We start from the raw sequence: 19,544 nt of genomic DNA on the forward strand, positions 1-19,544 counted from the left end.
CGAAAACGCGATCGTTTTGCGTGATTGCTGCGCCGTTATCGCCTCGTCAAATGCAACATGTTCTGTAGACGCGAACATGTCTGCTTGTTTGCGTCCTTGTCAAAATTGTTGCTAAGCAGTGTTGACTTCACTACGCAAACCAAAGTCATAGGTCTAGGTACTTGTTTGTCTGGGCTGGGTACAACCCGGCAAATTCAAAAGTCTTTACCCCCTTCATGCGGCGCCATCCTATTGTGACCGCCACATCTCGAAAAGGCTAAAATGGAGTAATCTCTGAAGATGAAATAATGAAATGTAATCGATACTAATCATGCAAACAAACCAAAGATATCAACAGGTGTGTAACAATGCCAACACTGAAGTACTAACATGCCTAGTTTATCTAGTACTGTAACAAGGAGATGGCATCTGTATTGCTGTCATCAAACAACTCTGTGGATTCTTCAATAAAAAATTTGCCAATCATAATAATTATATTATTTTAAATTTTAATTGCATCATGATTAGTGAGCTCATCAGAAGCTTTTGTATAGGTCCAATAAGATAGGTTTGATTATCACTGACAAATTTCAATTGCTTATGATTAGTGATGGCACCATGATTGTGGAAGTGGTGAAGGGGGGCAAGCATTTTACGGGGAAGGGGAGCATTTTGCAAGTGCAAGCATATTAAATGGGCCAAGTCCAGGGTGGGTTGTCACCCAGATTGGAACCTCTGAGTTTGGCTGTTTGGTAGTTAAAAATAAAAGCCATTTAGAAGTACAAAACGGGAAATAAATAGCATTTTATTTTTGTAACTTTTTGAATTTTGTACTTGAGCTAAGGGGTGATGAAATTTTGTACTTGAGCCAGGGGGTGATGAAATTTTGTACTTGAGCCAGGGGAGATGGAATTTTGTACTTGAGCCAGGGGGTGATGAAATTTTGTACTTGAGCCAGGGGGAGATGGAATTTTGTACTTGAGCCAGGGGGAGATGGAATTTTGTACTTGAGCCAGGGGGAGATGGAATTTTGTACTTGAGCCAGGGGGAGATGGAGAAAATAAGGATTGACCAAAGTCAACATTTACAAACAGGAGAGCAGAGAGGTCAAGATTTCTAATAGGAATTAAAATAATTTTGAGTGGTGATAACTATTTTATTGGATCTATACAAGAATCGTTTCTATTATAAACGACTTCCTGAATTGTGATTAATCAGCTTCAAACATTATAATCAAGTTGATAAATAGCCTCCATTTGATTGTAACTCCAGGTCATACTGTAATTGTCACTGTATCAAACATACACATGATGCAAGGTCTAGAGCCTTGATAGACTTAAGCACTAGAACCAAATTTGTTCAATATTTGGATCGACCGTTGATGCTGCTTCGATGCTTGTTATTCATGAACTAACTAATTAATGAGAATTTATGCTAAGTTTATATTGGTCTATATCAATACATACTAAGATTAGTTAATTTCAATAATTCATAAATAATAAGGATCACCCAAGCATCGATGATCAATCAAAAGATCAAACTAATTTGTTTCTATTGCCTTGTCAACAACATCCCAGATTTTCAGAAAAGTAGCCGATCATTTGTAATATTATAGCGTTTTTAACTTGTAATATATATTTGTGTGTATTAAGTTATTTTAATTATGACAGTTTGCCAAAGTATGTTTATAGTTGGCTACTATTCTGAAAAGAGGTTGTAAACTTTGACCTGCTGATGACCCAAATTAAGAGATACAATTCATCGTTATCTGTTTACTATGAATGTTGAGCTTAGTAGGTTGTTGGTATTCAAGCTAAGGGAACAAACCAAAAGATTATTGGGCTATTCCAGTGGAAAACATGACCTTAATCTCCTACACAGGGAGTGTAAAATTTAAATGGGGTTACCTGAATGGGTGACTCCATTTGAAATCTACACCCCCTGTTTGGGAGATTAACATTATGTCTTACATACATATTGTATGGCTTTCAACTGGAATGATGCTATGCCTTATGAATGAAATGAAACTAGTTCAGTGAGAGAGGCAGGGGAGTTTGATCCTCAACCATCATCTTGACAGGGAGGGAACCAGTCCTGTAACAAAACTACAATCCAGGGAAAAAATAGTTGGCATACTTGCACTAAACAATGGAAATGCATGCCCGATCAAAATTGGAGAGGCGAGTGAAACATGCATGCAATATATATGAAGTACAGACTCACCCCTATATCTCACCCTTCCCCACTCCCCATCTTTCAATGTTGGAGGGTCTCACAGACCTGTTGTTGACAACATTGCTTGATCCAACAATGAATTGGGGGAGTGGGGGTAGAGATATACCAAAAGACAAGCAAAGTGTGCCAACCTTTTTTTCCTGGATTGTAGTTACCTTTGTAAGGATTAGATATTCTTTTGGTTTGTACTCAGAAGATATGTCAAGTTGTATGTGTCCATGTGCATTAATGACCAGCAACCTAACTGCTTCACAATGGATAACTAATCCGTTATTTTGTTTATTATTTATACGATATGAGTAAAAGTGGATTAGCTGGAATAGCATAAACCATAGTTGTCTGTTGTTGTCTTTCTTATTTCTGAATCATTGCATGCAAAAAAAAAAAAAAGAATTGTTGGTTATTTGCATAGAGTGTGTGCATTTTTGCATTCAGGCCAAACAAAAATTTGTTGTGTTGCCCTCAACCGTTCGACCCTAAATCCTGAAAAATCAGGGTCACAATTTTTTTTTTCTTGAATGATGATTTTTACAGATTTGTTCAAAAACTCAGTGTTTTTCACTTAAAATTAATATTTTATTGAAAGACTAGTCTTTAATTGATGTCTAACAGGTATCCAGAAGCCAAAATTGACAAATGTCCCCTAATTGAAGAAGCATTATTTAATATTTGAGGGGATTTTTAAAAACTGAAGGTTTTGAAAAAAAAATTTTAATCCGACCGTCCGACCCAAATTTCCCATTTTCCCACTTGAGGGCAACACAACAATATTTTTTTTTTGGCCTTATTCAAAATCCCAATTGAAAGGTGCTTTACCAAATCAAATATTTCCCCAAGATGAATTAATATAAAAGCTGCAAGTGGTAGAAATGTTATTAGAAAAGCACCCTTCGATTAGGGCTTTTATATTGATGCAGTAATATAATCCTGCACTCTTTGAAGTTGTTTTTTAATAATCCTAGATACATCAAGGCAAAACATTGAAAATATGAGCCTATCAACAAAATCTACTCAGTCAATGTAGGCCTTCACTGCACTGTTCATCTCTTGTACATTACATAAAATGAGAAGCCCATGTAACCAATAAAAGCTGAACCAAGTGTTTTAAGACTAATCTACCTGGAAAGAAACTGGCAAGATTAACCATGACATTGCTCAGTGTATGGGTCTCCAAAATAAAAAAAAAAAAACATGCAGGTTGTCCCCCAAAAAAAAAAGTTGGAAAATGTAGGCCCAAATTGAACGGCCCATAGAACATTTTTAAAATTGGGGGCCCAGTAAGGGCAGATCTAGACCAGTGAAAATGAGAGCATGTAGAAAAGGATTACAAATATGAATGCAAAGCAGGCATCGCATCAGTAAGTGTAACGAAGGGGTGCCTCATCAGCTGTTTTAATTTTGTGGGATAGGCTTTTACGACAGGAATTCGTAAAAATTAGTGGGTTTTTAGCGGGTTCGCCGTCAGACAAGTTTAGAACTGTCAAGCTTTCGTCAGGAGTAGCTCTTGACTTATTCAGGACAAAGTACCTAAGAATGAGACATGTAGGCTGCCCCTTGCCTACTGATGGCTCTGAAAAGAGCCGTTCACTGAAGACTGCCCCTTGTCAACAGAGAAACAAGCAGATCTTGCCTATCTGCTAAGTAAAGGTTTTGGTGGCTCTGAAAAGAGCCGTTCACTGAAGACTGCCCCTTGTCTACAGAAAACAAGCAGACCTCACCTATCTGCTAATTTTAAAGGTTTGGTGGCTCTGAAAAGAGCCGTTCACTGAAGACTGCCCCTTGTCTACAGAAAACAAACAGACCTCGCCTAGCACTTGTTCAGTGCTTAGTATATGGGACCATGACAACCCCTCTCTGACGCGCCTCGCTGGCCGCTTCGCGTGCACACCCCCCCCCCCTCCCTCGAGGAACTAGATCTAGTTCTAACCTCGCCTATCTGCTACATTTAAAGGTTTCATAGCTCTGAATTGTTTGAATTTTTTTGAAAATGAAGACTCATTTGAAGCAATTACTGATATTTTTTGCTGAGTGTATGGGTCTCCAAAATAGAAGTCAAAAAATCCATATGCAGGGGGATGTGCCCTCTGAGAAGTTTAAAAATGAAGGCCCAAATATTTGATTATTTTTACACTGTTATTGGATATTATCCCTGTACACAGGGTGTCCTATAAGTAGGTTCCAATGAATGTTCATGTTGATATATTAAAACCTGTTTGTGAAGGTGACATCTTATCATTTGCAAAAAAACATTTGATAAATGTACAAAATAATGCAGGACAACTTGTGTGCACAAGCTATGTACCTCCATCCCTGGATCTTTTCTATTTTTATCAAAAATCAGAATAATTATTGTATTGACAGAGTTGAAGCCCCATTCAAATACATGTAGTTAAATTACCGATTCATGTAAAATGTCTCATTATGTCTTTAATTATTCTATTACATGTTTACAGCTTTTGGCTTAACAACCAATAAGCTATGTTAGCACATCTCAGACACTAACAGGGTTCCCGCACCTTGAAGCCTTTAAAATTCAAGGACTTTCAAAAGGTCCAAAAGCAATGATTTTCAGGGACTTGCCACAACACAAAAATCATGATGCGGCTTTCCATGCAGCACATTAACGAAAGTGACAGCTCCTCTCCCCGGCTCCTCTCCACTCCCCAAATTTTGTCAAAATTTTACTTTGGTAAAATTCCAATTTTCAAGGACTTTCAAGGACCTTGTGCAAATTTCCAGGACTTACGGCCTTGAAAAGGTATTTTCAAATTCAAGGACTTTCAAGGACAGTGGGAACCCTGTAATAAAAGTGCCAAAATCTGAATTTTGATGATTTTTACGATCCACTGGATGAGCAAATCACTTCCAAGTAATACAGTGGAAACTCGATAATACAAGCTCTGATAATACAAAAAACCTGATAAGATGAGCTTTCAGGTCCCTGGCACTGAATCCATATGTAATATGTGATGGATAAGACAAAATCCTGATAAGACCAATTAACTTCCGTGGCCCCACAAATTTTGTATTAAGGAGTTTCCACTGTATATGAATCCTGTAGGAAATATTCTGGAAGAGAAAAACAATTTCTGAATTTTTTAATTGGGGTCGATATTCTTTTGAGGTTGTGCATGAAATTATTGATTGGCTTCAATGGATTTGAACCAGTGTCCTTCACCGTAATCATGGCGCAGTGCAGTCCATTCAATCAAATGTTGTCTTCAACCTATTTGATCGTAGTGCATTTGTTATATGTGCGAGATGAACTGTCGCGGTAGATTGCAATCATGCTTTTGTTAAATGCATTGGAGTAGTCTGCCATATTTACGGTATGATACATCATATGCACAACCTCTATAGTAAAACGGTTTCACCCCGAATTTTAGAGAGATCTATTGGTGGAGGACAAGAAAACTGGGGGGGGGGCTTAACAAAGGCCAAGAGATCCATGAAATGAAGGGCCATCGCTCATGTAGCCAACTTTCGAGGGAGCAAAATTTGACAAAATTAAGTCAAAAACTACAAAAACAGCCCAAAACCTTGAGCAGCACGGCATTCAGCATCCCACAAGGTATGGGGGAGAGCAAGACTTCTCGCAACTCTCTCCCCTACTCCACTGTTGCGCATACAAATGTACCTGGGGACGCTAACTTATATTACAATCAATTTACACAAGTCACTCATTCAGCATATTGGTTTCACACACACATGGTGCGAGTATTTTTTTTATTACAAGAACAACTGGACCACAATTATTCCACATTTGTAGGAAGTGTACAGTTATTTAACCAAAACATTGATTCAATAATAAGTAGAATAAAAACATCTCATAAATCAATTCTAGATTTTTATACAGTAGTTGTTAAATAAAATTTTTCTTTTATTGAGCAAGGACAAACACATAGATAATCAAATCTGGGCCAGATCAATGCCATATCACACATCTATCCAAAATTAAAATGTATGTATCCACATTGAAATCATTGGAAACAACGGATTACACTAACAGATTACGCTAATTTCACTAATTATAAAAAACGGAAATACCACATCGATCTACAATAGTTCCCAAATGTAGAACCTTCTCTACTAGTTTTGTATCTGCATAGATTTTCTGGTGCCCAGGCCATGTGACAATTGAATAATTTTCCTGATAGCTAAAACTGCAGTCATAATTCTTCCATATTTGATACATGTGGAAACAAAATACAGAATTTGAGGGTTAAATCAGATCGTACATTGAGCCGATTCAGCAAACTTGCGTGCCATTTCCCTGCTCTATATCTGCTTTTCTTGGCACATGCAGACACAAGTCAAAAAGAATTATGACGGTGATTTTAGTCCGTTAATCAACAACTGCCCCCATGGATTTAATTTTGTGGCGAAATGAGTGAGAATATAGGTGATAGTAGTAGATAGAAGTGGTTCAACATAATATAGAAGTACTTCAACAGGAGCCTAGGGTACTTTTTTTAAGTACCTTAATTGGTGAAATTGGGACTGTGTGATTATGCTCTACATGTAAAAGTAGGCCTACATGATTCAAATGACTAGGGACTTTCAACTAACAATGCAAGCCTGTGATGACCGTATGCTGCACTGGGAATCCATACATGCTTGGACCAGAAACAACAAATACCAAATTTGCAAACAAAATACAAATCATACATATTTTTTATCCCACATTTGACCCATTTGTGCACATATATAGCCCGCCTTTTTTTTTAGGTAAAACATGTGTTAATATTGAACAGAAAATCTTGGTTAACTTAAACACTCCCTTTAAAATATATTGTGAAGTACTTCTATTTTCTATCCAATTACTGTATAAGTGGTTATTTTCGCGTAGTTATTTTCGAGAATTGGAGTGAGAGAGACATTTTTGGGATTGTTTTTTTCGCGATTGCCTAGTCTTGCCCTATACTTGCAATACATTTATACATATATTCGTGAGGTGTTAATTTCGAGGATGGCACTCCATTCGCGAATTCCGCGAAAATAAAACCCTCGCGAAAATTACCACTTATACAGTATTCTAAATGTAAACTACTGGCAATGAAGAGAAATGCTGTGATCAATATTGACTGCTACCATGTACATTATTTCTCTATGTGTAACATATGTACACATTTACAAAATATACAAAAACTACATCGAAATGAAAACTCTGTGACTTCTCTTTACTTGATGTATTCTTGAACAAATGGACAAGGCATACAATCAAGATTTAGACAATACATACTTGGATGGAGTATTTATATTGATATACAAAAACTACATCGCAATAGAGGCCCTGCATGAAATTATCGATTGGCTCCAAACAAAGGATTTGAGCCGGTGTCCTTCACCGTAGTTATGGCGGAGTGCAGTCCATTCAATCAAATGTTGTCATCAACTTATTTGATCGTAGTGCAGGGTTATGTGTGTGAGACGAACTGTCACGGTAGTTTGTAATCATGTTTTTGTTGAATGCATTTGAGTAGTCCGCCATATTTACGGGATGATACGTCACATGCAAGGCCTCTATGAAAACTGTGTGACTTCTCTTTACTTGATGTATTCTTGAACAAATGTCCAAGACATACATATCAAGATTTAGACAATACGTACTTGGATGGAGTATTTATATTGATATACAAAAACTACATCCAATGAAAACTGTGTGACTTCTCTTTACTTGATGTATTCTTGAACAAATGTCCAAGACATACATATCAAGATTAGACAATACATACATGGATGGAGTTTTTATATTGACACTCCGTTCAATGTGGCATTTATTAATTACTTTGTAATTTTATGTGCACTTCACCTAAAGATAGCACTATCCATTCCGCTGCCACCAAGATACATTGCAATCATTTTGCTCCAACAAGGGCGTAGCCTAAGCACAGCTCCTCTCAGCACTTGGATTGTAATTATCCCTTGTCAGCTCCCCTTTACACTCGTGTGGAACGAGGCAAACAAGACAAAACACCTTACCCAGCTAAACAACACGTTGGTGCAACGGATTCATGCCACCATGCCTTTAAATCTCGTATCGGAGCCCTGTGCTACCAATGTGCATCTATGTAGATACTGGGAAGTTTCCTGCATTAAATTGAATTACACTGGGTCTGTAACAAAGTGCATATAAAATGTGTGGTTTTATTTAATATACAGCATCAATTTCTCGCAAAAATGCTACCTAAACCTAGCGAGCATATTTTGACTGAATCAACTACCCATACAGAAGTTGCAGAAATGGTTTAATATTAGCATAATTGCTGTACCATATGGACTGCGCAGTTCAATAACCTACTATTATGTTTATAATGGATTTAACCTTTGTTGAATATTGCACTCTGGCTATGAGAATAAGCAAGATGATGAATATACACCATACTAAGTTTACTCATACAGATCACTATTGTGAATTCACTGAAAATGTTTATCTGGGGATAAGCTTAATATCCCAAGATTTCGGACCTATTTCTGTAGTTTTCTTTCTTTGTGCTAGTCAATGTATCAAACATGTTCATTAATTACATGGCCAAATTTGTTGTACACTTCTTAGGTCAAGTTAACATAAATAATATACTTTTATTCACACAATTTCACCCAGTTGATAGTGTTTTATCCCAAACCCTTACCCTATAGTACCGCAGTACATTCTGTGTACAAATCACAAGATATTGAAAGCCAACAGACCCTCAACCACCCAACATAACACAACATAACACCTCCTTAGGGCTACATGTGAGTACTAAGTGCTGTTATTGACATGTTTTTTTTTTGTATGCCAACATCAAAATTTGACATAACATGTCAATGACAACACTAGTGTATGTACATATTGTATACATATTAGCACAGTATAACAACATACCAATGAATCTAACATGGACACTTGGATGTTAATTCAACTTTTAAAAATACCACATTTCCCCAAAAAAATAAATTAACAAAAAAAAACATTAAGGACCAAAGTTTGTTAATCTTTAGGTCCAATGCAATCTATATATATTCCATTACGCTTGGGGTGGGATACGGTGGACATGAGGTAAACTCCAAACTTGGTTCTCATTACGACAGGTGCAACAGTACTTCTGTTAATATCAATATATCCTCTCTCTACTAGGGGATTCCCGAACTGAGTTAACCCATTGCATGCTGATACAAGATTGAATCAAGTTAACTCTTTCTTTTTTTATTATCACATTGAGGACAATACTTGCGGTAATCACTTCAGCATGCACAGCCGAATAATCAAACAACGCCATAGGTATATGATATGATATATGTACAGAGGAAGACTGTAGACGGGGTTTAACGTAATGAAACACAAAGATTGCATTCCACAGTGGAATAACCAACCACAATGACTGACATGAGCTGTTTTCAAAGCATGTTCCAGTAAAGTTTTGAATCTTTAGGGCTGGTTGTGCCACTGTAATTCTTTTAAAAAGCATATTCCTAACAAAAAATTGTGTGAGTTTACAACTCGTCGTGTAATTCTTCATCTTCCTCTGCTCCCTCATCATCAAAATCCTCTTCGAAGTCTTCATCTTCATCCTCCTCATCCTCATCTTCAGGTTGGTCTTCCTCTTCTTCCGCTCTCTTTTTGGCATCTTCTTCTCGCTTTTTCCTCTCTTCCTCATCCTGTGAATCTTTCATTTTCTTTTCACCATCCTGCAATTGGGTAACAAAAAGAAAATGATTGTTAATTATTTAGCAAAAAGCAAAAAACATTAATGCCCAATAATGTAGTCAATTTTTTAACATACCGTATTCATGCCTTTGTGGTGTGGATTTCTTTCAGTGCGCTAGCTTAAAATGGGGTCAAAAATCTTATTTTATTGATGTTTTGATTTTGGTCCCAGGCCATCAATATTTAGTGGCAAAACTAGCTTAGGTCACATTGGATATAAACAAAAACCTAAGAAAATTTAGGCCTGAAGAGGTGTGAATCAGAATCGCCTTCATCAGCATGGACTTCTCAGTCCCGAAAGATGGTTTAAAGCTTGATTTCATCATATTTGTCACCTCAGGGGTTTGACCAATTAGCAATATTTGGAAAGTGACAACAAGATAACCCTTGAGTTTCCACCCCTTGGCCTTGCACATTATGTGACCATCCATGATGAACCTGGTGTAAAAGCACTATTTTGAGTATCTTAAGATTAGTATTCAGTTGGAATCTCCAGAAAAGCTTTAAAACGATATCACTACAGGTAAATTTAGTCATTCCTGGCCAAGCCGGAACATGCGTGCGTACGCAATGTAAGGCACGTATATGCTTCTTTGGTACAGCGCTATCTGCGCATGTGTTTATCACAGAGCCACTAGCGTTCATAATGTTCAAGCGTGGCCAAGAATTGCTTAATTTACCTGTAGTCATTAACTGCTTGGGAAATAGGTGTTCAAAAATCAAGTTTGTCCTTGAAATTCTTTTGTTTTCTATTGATTTCTATAATACTTGTTGGTCCATATCTCTAAATAAGCACTAGCGACTTTTACACTGGGTTTGTGGTGGATGTCGATATATTTATTGCAGTTGTCATTACAACAGGAAAGACAAAAAACATGTTCCACATTATGACTGCAATACATACCTTTGTTTTTTCCCATAATTCTTTTGCGTGTGTTTCTGCATCTGCTACATCATCAGCAATTAAAACATTATCAAAAATAGTTCCTGATTTTACCTGCAAAACAAATAAAAGACAACCAAATAGTCAAGTTGGCTGGATTTTTACTCTTCCCATAACTTTCCTAATTTATTCCTTTTCTTAAAATGTAAATATGTAGGGTGTAAATCAGAATCGCCTTCATCAGCATGGACTTCTCAGTCCCGAAAGATGGTTTAAAGCTTGATTTCATCATGTTTATATTATAACCTTGGGTTTAGTCATCGTTGTGTACTATTACATCTTTAAAATTACCAAAATAATCTACCACTCTACTAGTTAAGTTAATAAGCCATTTTGTGAGCCTAATTAATTGCACACCCAATGTATACGACACATTTCTGAAGTGATAACCAAGATGGGTCTTTGGAGACAAAATACATTTTCCTCCTTTTGAACATGTGTGCTCATTGTATGGCAACAACAATTTTAGCCTTTAAGTAGGTCTAATCTTGACATAGGTAACCTGGACAAATTTGACCGACCTAGATTTTGCGTTTGAGGTTGTCTTTTTTGCTAATATCATGTTATTGGCCAAAATTAACCAAATTTGACTGAAAATTTTTATACAAAATTCATAACATTTTCAAAAAATCCCAACCTACATACAGACAGGGTTTTTTGTGTAAATTTGTGAAAGCTAAATTTCCCTCACAAAGTGCTCAAATTTTCCGGAAAACAGCTTCCTGTACACCCTCTTCCCACTTTACCAACCCTGCATTTTCATAGACCGAGTCCATCAAACAAGAAACCGCCATTTTGTTCCGCCACGTTTACTAGTTTCAAGAGAGGGGCAAGGGACTGAGGCTAATATCTGCCATGTTTACTAGTTTCAAGAGAGGGACCAAGGGACTCGGGCTATTCACTCACCTGCCAAAGATCAAATCCTATAGCACCAAAGTCTTTGTACATATATAATTTATCGTCTGCTTCATAGTCTGGGTTATCAATTTCTGGATGTACCCATTTGCCTTTGTATTCTGGATTGTCTATTTGTGTTGGTTTCCATTCACCCTATAGGTAAAAAACAAACAAGAAAATGGTTTTTTAAAAAAATACAGCAAAAAATACTTCCTTTGCATGAGAAACCTAATTTCTGCACATGGGGCTTTCTTATGTTCAATTAATGTCTTGTGTTATATTTAGCCTTCACATCAATAGGACACAGTTTTAAGATCACAGAACATTCTGTGTTACTTTTTTTTACAATTTAATTAGCATTTCTTTAAATTTGCTGACAAACAGTGGGCGGGCAAGTTTTGTCAGGTAAATGACAGGCGGTTAGCCAAGACACTGGTTCGAGATAGTGATATACTGCTTCTGGACTACTTGCAACAAGGAGGAGAAAAGTTCGATATTAGTATATATTTGAAAACGGAAACTTTAATCTGTGCCCAATTACAAGCTTTAGGCCAAAAATACATAAATTTCGAGGAAATATATTTTTGCTCCCTTGCCTTAGCCTGACTGACCAAGCTGGCTTTGAGCCTGAAGAGGTACGAATCAGAATCGCCTTCATCAGCATGGACTTCTAAGTCCCGAAAGATGGTTTAAAGCTTAATTTCATCATATTTGTCACCTCTGGTTTTTGCACAACACAACTTGCAAAAGGTTCAACTGCAAATAAACACCAAAACTCAATCTGTCTAATCACAAAGATCCCATTGCCAAGTGGTTAAAGAGCAATTCGTGAAATCCCTGAGCAAAACCATTTGACTGTTATTTCCAATTGCATTACTTAACAATCATATGACAATTTTCAGCAAAGAATCTCTCCTACCTTATAATCTGGATTATTAATCATAGCTGGTTCCCATTCACCATCCATTTCTTCATCCCAATCTTCTGGTTTCTCTGCATCTGGGTCGGGGATGAATTCTGGCTTTTCCCAATCCTGCAAATAAAATTGTTTTGTTAAAATGTTACTATCGAGAATGGTTTCTTTCATACATAAAATCGCATCATTATTTCTGTTAGGTTAGAGCACAGTCATGAAAATGATCAAACATTTAGGAAAAACAAACTTGCTGCATTGCCCTCAGCGACCACATTACCCTAAAACTCAAATGTTTAGTCACTCACATTTTGTTTTTTTGCTGAAAATGAAATTGTTGAAAGAATTTTTGCAAGTAAAATTGACAATTGTCAAGTTCATGACTCAGCAACCACATTACCCTAAAACCTGCAAATGTTTAGTCGCATTTTGTTTTTTCGCTGAAAATGAAAGTGTTGTTGAAAATATTTGCAAGTAAAATTTACAATTGTCAAGTTCATGACATTTGGCTGAAAGATGCAATGCTATTTTTCAGTATTAAAACTTATTATTTATTTTAAAAAAGAATTAAAAATCAATGGACAAACCTAATTTTTTTCCATTTTAGGGCAAATTTTTGGCCTAATGCTGTGTAGCCAAGATGAAGTATCAAAAGGCATTTATAAGGAGCTTTTCAACTGAAATACTCACATCTGGCTTGGCATCCTCAGGATCATCAATTTTCTCATTATCATCCCAGTCTTCTGGTTTCTTTGCTTCTGGATCCTTGATCTTCTTTGCTGGTAGGAAGTCCCAGTCATCTTCTAGGTTGCCAGATTCGACCTTCTTGTTGTCTATTCTTACTTCGTATGTGTTGTCTGGCTTGACTATAAGTGTGTACAGATGCGTCATTTCATCATCCTGAAGAAGAAATAACAATGATCAAAATATGTCACTACACATTAACCCAACTGCTCACCAAATTTTATGAATGGTACAAAATTGTGTAGCAAATGATGAAAATTGTGTAGCATTTTGCTACTGCTACGCACTTATTGCAGACACTGAACATATACTGTGTTTGATCCTTTGCAAAGATCTGTTATTTTGCTCTGAACACAAGGTTCTCCCAGTGCAAACGCATGCTCAAAAAGTGTGCATAATTACCGTGTACGTATGCTTTGCAAAATCCTTCTGACGTATTGCTTCTAATTAAGATACATGTAACAGAAATGGCCGAAGAGCCTGGAAAGGTGCGAATCAGAATCGCTTTCATCAGCATGGACTTCTCAGTCCCGAAAGATGGTTTAAAAGCTTCATTTCATCATATTTGTCACCTTGGGTTTTGCTCAACACAACTAGCATACCTGGGATGAGAACTAGAATTCTGTGGTTCTCTGCTTACCAGCCTTGGACGCTTTACCAGCCTCGGACGGACAGACAGATGGAATGACGGACATCCAGGAAATATAATATGAGCCAAAGGAACTATTGAACAGGCGCTCCTACAATAAGACATCATATGATTGATGATGAGACTTACCTTGCACCTAATGTCCTTCTTTGTGAGTAGATTTTTGTCTTTGTAATTGAAGATAACATGGACTTTTTTAGTGCCTGGACCACATATATCAGGACCTGAAAGAACAAATCATGAGAAATAATTTATACATTGGTATAATACTGTCATCCTTAAACTTCAAATGCCAAATTAAACTTGTAAAGCTGTTAGAAACAGCAAATATATACACACACAAAATTTACCCTTGAATGATGCGATTTCTATCGGCATTCCTGCTTGTGTAAGAGTGTTTAATAGTATTGGGTTGAAAAGAAAAGCCTGCCTCAATGTGAACTGATTACAAGTACCGTACATGCACCATACAAATATATTGCAAGTCTTCCCTTAAACGCAAGAGTATTGAAAATCTTGACTCATGGCAGAGCAAAGAACCATTTAATCACGAAGTGGACCTCTAAACAAATGAGCACACACTATTAAAGTAGTGTGTAGGTACTGAACAAAAATCCTTTGAGGAGCTGTGTGTGTAGGGGGTGTATGTGAATACCATTAGTGATGTGGTCGACATGCCTTATGTCGACATAATGTCGACGTCGGCACGTATGCCGACATGTCGACATCAAAAAATCATGTCGACAAAAAAAATTTTTTTTTTTTTTAGTTTTCAAAAAAAAATTTTTGGCCAGAAAAAGCAAGTTATAGGCCCAAACTGACTTGTTATTCAAGGTTGGAAACCAGAGAAATACTGCTACTAAAAAAAAAAAAAAATGCCAATTTTTTTTTACAAAGTTGGATGAACTTGTACATTTTGATTACTTTTGCTTCTATTGAACAGTCAGGGACACATTGAATTAGTATGCATTGCTAGCTGTTCAATAGAAACAAAAGTAATTAAAATGTACAACTTTTTGTTAACTTTGTAAAAAAAAAAATTGGCATTTTTTTTTTTTTGAGTAGCAGTATTTCTCTGGTTTCAACCTTGAATAACAAGTCAGTTTGGGCCTATAACTTGATTTTCTGGCCAAAAATATTTTTTGAAAATTAAAAAAATTTTTTTTTTTTTTTTTTTAGAATTTTTTTTATGTCGACACACTGTCGACGTCGGTATACGAATTATATCGACATGTCGACAATAAAAAACGGTGCCGACCACATCACTAAATACCATATATAAAACATATTTATAAAACATCATAATATCAAAGTACGGTAATCAAACAATACCTACCAAACATTATATTATAAGGTGAATCTCCGTGCATATCTTTTTGTTCAAGTTCTGATGAAAAGATTTTGACGTAACCGCCTCCGCAGTCAATTTTTTGTTCATGTTTGACTGTGAATTGGATGACCAAATCCTTGTCTTCATTGCTGAAGGTGTCGTATTTTGCAGAGAGGGCGTAAAACTTGGCATCTTGGGTGGTTTGAATACCTGAAAAATTAGGAAAGAAACAAAGAATTTACCATATATGCTGAACTTAGTAACTACAGGGCTTGAAACCTACTGCGACTCTGGGCAACTTGATTTTTACTTTTCATTTGCAGGGTTTCTAGAGGGGGACAGTGTTTTGAGAACAGTTGCTGGTCCCTTTCTGAGGGGATCAGAATGGAAGAGACTAGCAATGAAACTGCCGAAGTCAAAATTATACTAAAGTGAAGGCCATGCTTTTAACAATTCTAATTTTATCAAAAAAATTTTGTTCTAGACTGGTTTGGACCAAAAATGAATTATTTTCATTAATCTGTGCGCGACTTCAAAATGTGATTTTGCAGCGTAAATGAATACCGTATGCAATTGAAAGTAGGCCTAGAGTTCAATTCAGTAGAAATTTTCTTGAAAATCAAATTTAGTTAAAATTGTTTTGAAGGCAATTGAAGCTGACTAGCATTCTCCGTTTGGTGTAAACCAGGGGAGGGGAGGGGTACTCGGTACAAAACATCATACAGGGATGAGCCCCATTTTCAGTCATTGACTCCTTTTCTTTTTTGGTATAGACGAATCCAAGTAGCCAAGTCATGGTCAGGATTTGGTCGGACATCTTTGGGTAGCCGTTTGCACCAACCTGGTGTTTTGAGCGCCCCATTGTGCAAATAAAAGCACTCATCACCTGTGTATGTCTGCAATCATAGATTGAATACAATACCGCTTTTTTCAAAGATACTTATCGTACAGGTGTGAGTGATCAGAATGATATGGTTCAATGCATAGATACCGCGTGTAGTTAATCCGATTATTATGTCACTTCAACAGCGAATAGACCATGTAAGCTCATGTAAAAGCTGTGTGTTTTGTCAAGGAACTGTAGGGCCTATTGTGTTGTAAACTAATCATTCTTTTGTCCACCTGTGTTTTCGCGGAAGGTGTAAAACGGGTGATGGAATGCAGTTTAAAATGTCCGTCAAGGTCGAATCATTTCACATTTTGGGTGCATTGTAGCCGCTACCCAACTAAAGGCTGCTAGTCAGGTGTAGGAGTGCGTGGATTTGGATTCGTCTATAGCGATGGGTCTACTTACAAATTCTCAGTGGCACACCCCTACTCAAACCAAACTTGATTCTTGAACCCCACAGTGTAAACCCCCTAGTATCAAAAACAACTTGTGCTAATTCTTAGTCTCAATTTGTATTGTTGTCGGAATAAACCAGGATGTAACATTGACTCTACATACCTTTATCTGCATCAGCATCACCATAGAATTTGCCTGCTGACCATTTCCATTTGCCGGCTTCACTTCCCTTTTTTGTCGACTCCACCCATCTGTCTTCCCAGCCCTCTGTATAGGAGCAAATAAAATACACAGCTTATCAAATACGGTACCATAAAAGCCACATGTGGACAAAAACATTTCTTTGCAAGCTGTTCACCATACATCACACTACTACTTAGCAGTAATTACAAAGCCACTGATTTTAGCATAATTTACATGAGATTATTGTGCTATACAGAATGTTGCTGATCACCAGGATTCAAGCCACCCGGGGCCGGGAGACAACTTACATGTATCAGTTCAGGCACATGTGTTCAGGGGCAGGGTAGTATTAGCAACTCCGCAGTTGCACAGGTTGCAGCCAAACTACGTTGTCAAGGGCATACATGTAGAACCAGTGCAGGGGAACCAGTGCAGGGCTACCAGTAATTGCACTCGGCTGAATACCCACTTAAATAAAGTGTAATGCTTTCTAAGTATCTGCAGTACACAACACAATAATGGGCTCTCTGCTTGGCTCCAAAGATTTAAGATTAGGAACCATTTCAAAAGATTTAAGTGTGCATGGAAGGATAACTTTAATCCCACACAACACCGAGTCTGAGTATGCCTGTATACCAGAACTTTGGCAAAATCTGCCAGCTTCATGGAAGCATATGGTTTATAATTTCTTAATAAAATACATACAGTATACCCCTAAATTATAGATCCTTATTGGTCACATAAAATTTGCTTGAGAAGTGTAGCCACAAATTTGCTCACTGTTGAGCTTCGCATTCGAGGCTAGAGACTGTTGCATTCAAAATCTAGTCAGATTCGCTGAAGCATGACACCATGTAAAACAGTCGATCCAACGGGCGATTTAGGTATATTGCCGATCGAGATCGATGGGCAAATGTGATGCATGATGGGAATGAAAAGGGCTCAAAAGCTATAGAATTTGTCACCCGAGATTGCAAATTTGAGCCTTTTTCCTTCCAAACATGCATCACTTATTGCCTATCGTTCGCTATCAGCAATATACCTTTATATCGTATCAAAAATGTTGCGAAATTTGCCATTCAACAAAATTTAGGACTGTTCAAAAATATGCAATCTTTACTCAAATTGGTACACTACAGTTGACTCATCAAAATAACTTATCCAAACTTCAACATTAACAAAATAAATAACATCTGTACTCTAGCATTGAATGCGTACTATTTAGTATTTTACCTACTAAAGTTGTTTTCTTTAAACTTCCGTGGTCGGGGTACGCGCTGGTGAATTGCGATCGCGTAACAAGGTGACAAGGTCGCCTACTACGCGCCGAACAGACAACCAATGGGTCAACCGACTTGTTGTCAAGTGCATTGATCAGCCAATCAGCGTGATTGCTTATTTTTTCTGTGTGTACGCTCGTAGACGCTTGGCGCACAGCTCGGACCACGGAAGTTTAAAGAAATTAACTTTACAAAAACATCTTGAAAAATGAAAAGTAATTACCGTATTAATTTTAAGTTTAATAATTTTGTAATAACTTTTTGGCAATCCTTGATTTTAAGGGGTTTTGATTATTTTGACGAAATAAAATTGTATACTGTAGAGCATGCTATTTATTCCATCAATATCAAATAAAACAAAAAATCGAGGATTGCCACCTTTTTTATCATTTCACACATTAAAAATTTTAATTGCTGGAGCTTTAAAATTCGAAGTTATTCTTGAAAATTGAACTGCAACTTGTTCGTAATTTTGTAAATATTAACGGCATGCACGCGTATGTTAGGATTTTGCCTTTAATGCAAACGCGTTGTTTAACCAACAGGCAAAATGAAATTTTTAGGTAAGTGCACTACATGCCGTGAATCCCCGACCCGGGCGATGTCTACCCAGCCACCTGAAAAAATAGATTTTGTAACGATTGTACAACTAGACCGACAAATTCAAAATGATGATTTGTTATTGATTTCATTCATGCTAAAAAGCTAGTCTACAGAAACACGACAAACAGCTGATCCTAGTCAATTTCATACACATACATGACATACTGCATGTACATGAATGGGCCCATCCCACCCATCCATCGACTCACGACTCGAGCTGCTGATCACACTTTTTATAAACACTATTTTTTGGCTTTTCTCACCTGTAAATTTCTCTTCAAAAAGAATAGTAGCACCAGTAAAAGCTACAGCACACACACATACGAGAAGTACAGAAAGATGCATTTTGGCTCAGGTTTCTACACCAAGTAAAGCGAAATCTACAGCAGCAAGGCTTCCACACCACACAGTGTTGTTGATCTGTGTTGGCTGGCATACACGTGAATGTGTGCTACAAATGGCTACTTTTGATTGGTCGATTGCCAGAGTTCATGAGGTGGACCAATCAGAGCGAACCACGCGTCTGGGCAGTCGTGTTTACTAATGAAAACTCATCGCCAAATACGCGGTTTGAAAGGTGACGTTTATTTGTATTTTCTATGGGAAGGTAGAGCTCAATTTGGGATCGATATTGTACTTGACAGAAATCTTTACACAGCAAAATTCTTTTATTCAACATTAATCAGGTTCAACGAGTGGACACCACGTAGTTATCGAGGTATTATTCAGCCTTGGGCACTTGGATTTAAAACAAGTTACAACAAAAGCAGGGGAAAACAACTACGTGTAATATAATTTTTGGGAAAATATTAT

General features: G+C 37.1%; 1 protein-coding gene across 1 annotated transcript; it reads right to left on the reverse strand.

The window, feature by feature from the left end:
• Positions 1–8,839: 8,839 nt before the first annotated feature.
• Positions 8,840–19,176, reverse strand: LOC140147873 (calreticulin-like). Its single transcript, XM_072169650.1, has 9 exons — positions 18,995–19,176; positions 16,828–16,932; positions 15,387–15,590; positions 14,180–14,274; positions 13,348–13,557; positions 12,664–12,777; positions 11,754–11,897; positions 10,809–10,901; positions 8,840–9,885 (listed from the first exon to the last, which is right to left on the reverse strand). Exons 1-9 carry the CDS (start codon positions 19,074–19,076, stop codon positions 9,691–9,693), a joined length of 1,242 nt encoding a protein of 413 aa, XP_072025751.1. The 5' UTR covers positions 19,077–19,176; the 3' UTR covers positions 8,840–9,690.
• Between the last annotated feature and the right edge of the window lie 368 nt (positions 19,177–19,544).

Source organism: Amphiura filiformis, chromosome 3 (genome assembly GCF_039555335.1).
Source record: "Amphiura filiformis chromosome 3, Afil_fr2py, whole genome shotgun sequence".
Lineage (NCBI taxonomy): Eukaryota > Metazoa > Echinodermata > Ophiuroidea > Amphilepidida > Amphiuridae > Amphiura > Amphiura filiformis.

What these genes read in the sequence shown, in the direction of transcription:
- LOC140147873 (XM_072169650.1), bottom strand. Translation starts at nt 19,076, where the DNA reads ATGCATCTTTCTGTACTTCTCGTATGTGTGTGTGCTGTAGCTTTTACT. An exon ending in TTTTGAAGAGAAATTTACAG is followed by an intron (nt 16,933 to 18,994) that starts GTGAGAAAAGCC and finishes GCTCCTATACAG; the next exon opens with AGGGCTGGGAAGACAGATGG. An exon ending in TTAATAATCCAGATTATAAG is followed by an intron (nt 11,898 to 12,663) that starts GTAGGAGAGATT and finishes TTTTACCTATAG; the next exon opens with GGTGAATGGAAACCAACACA.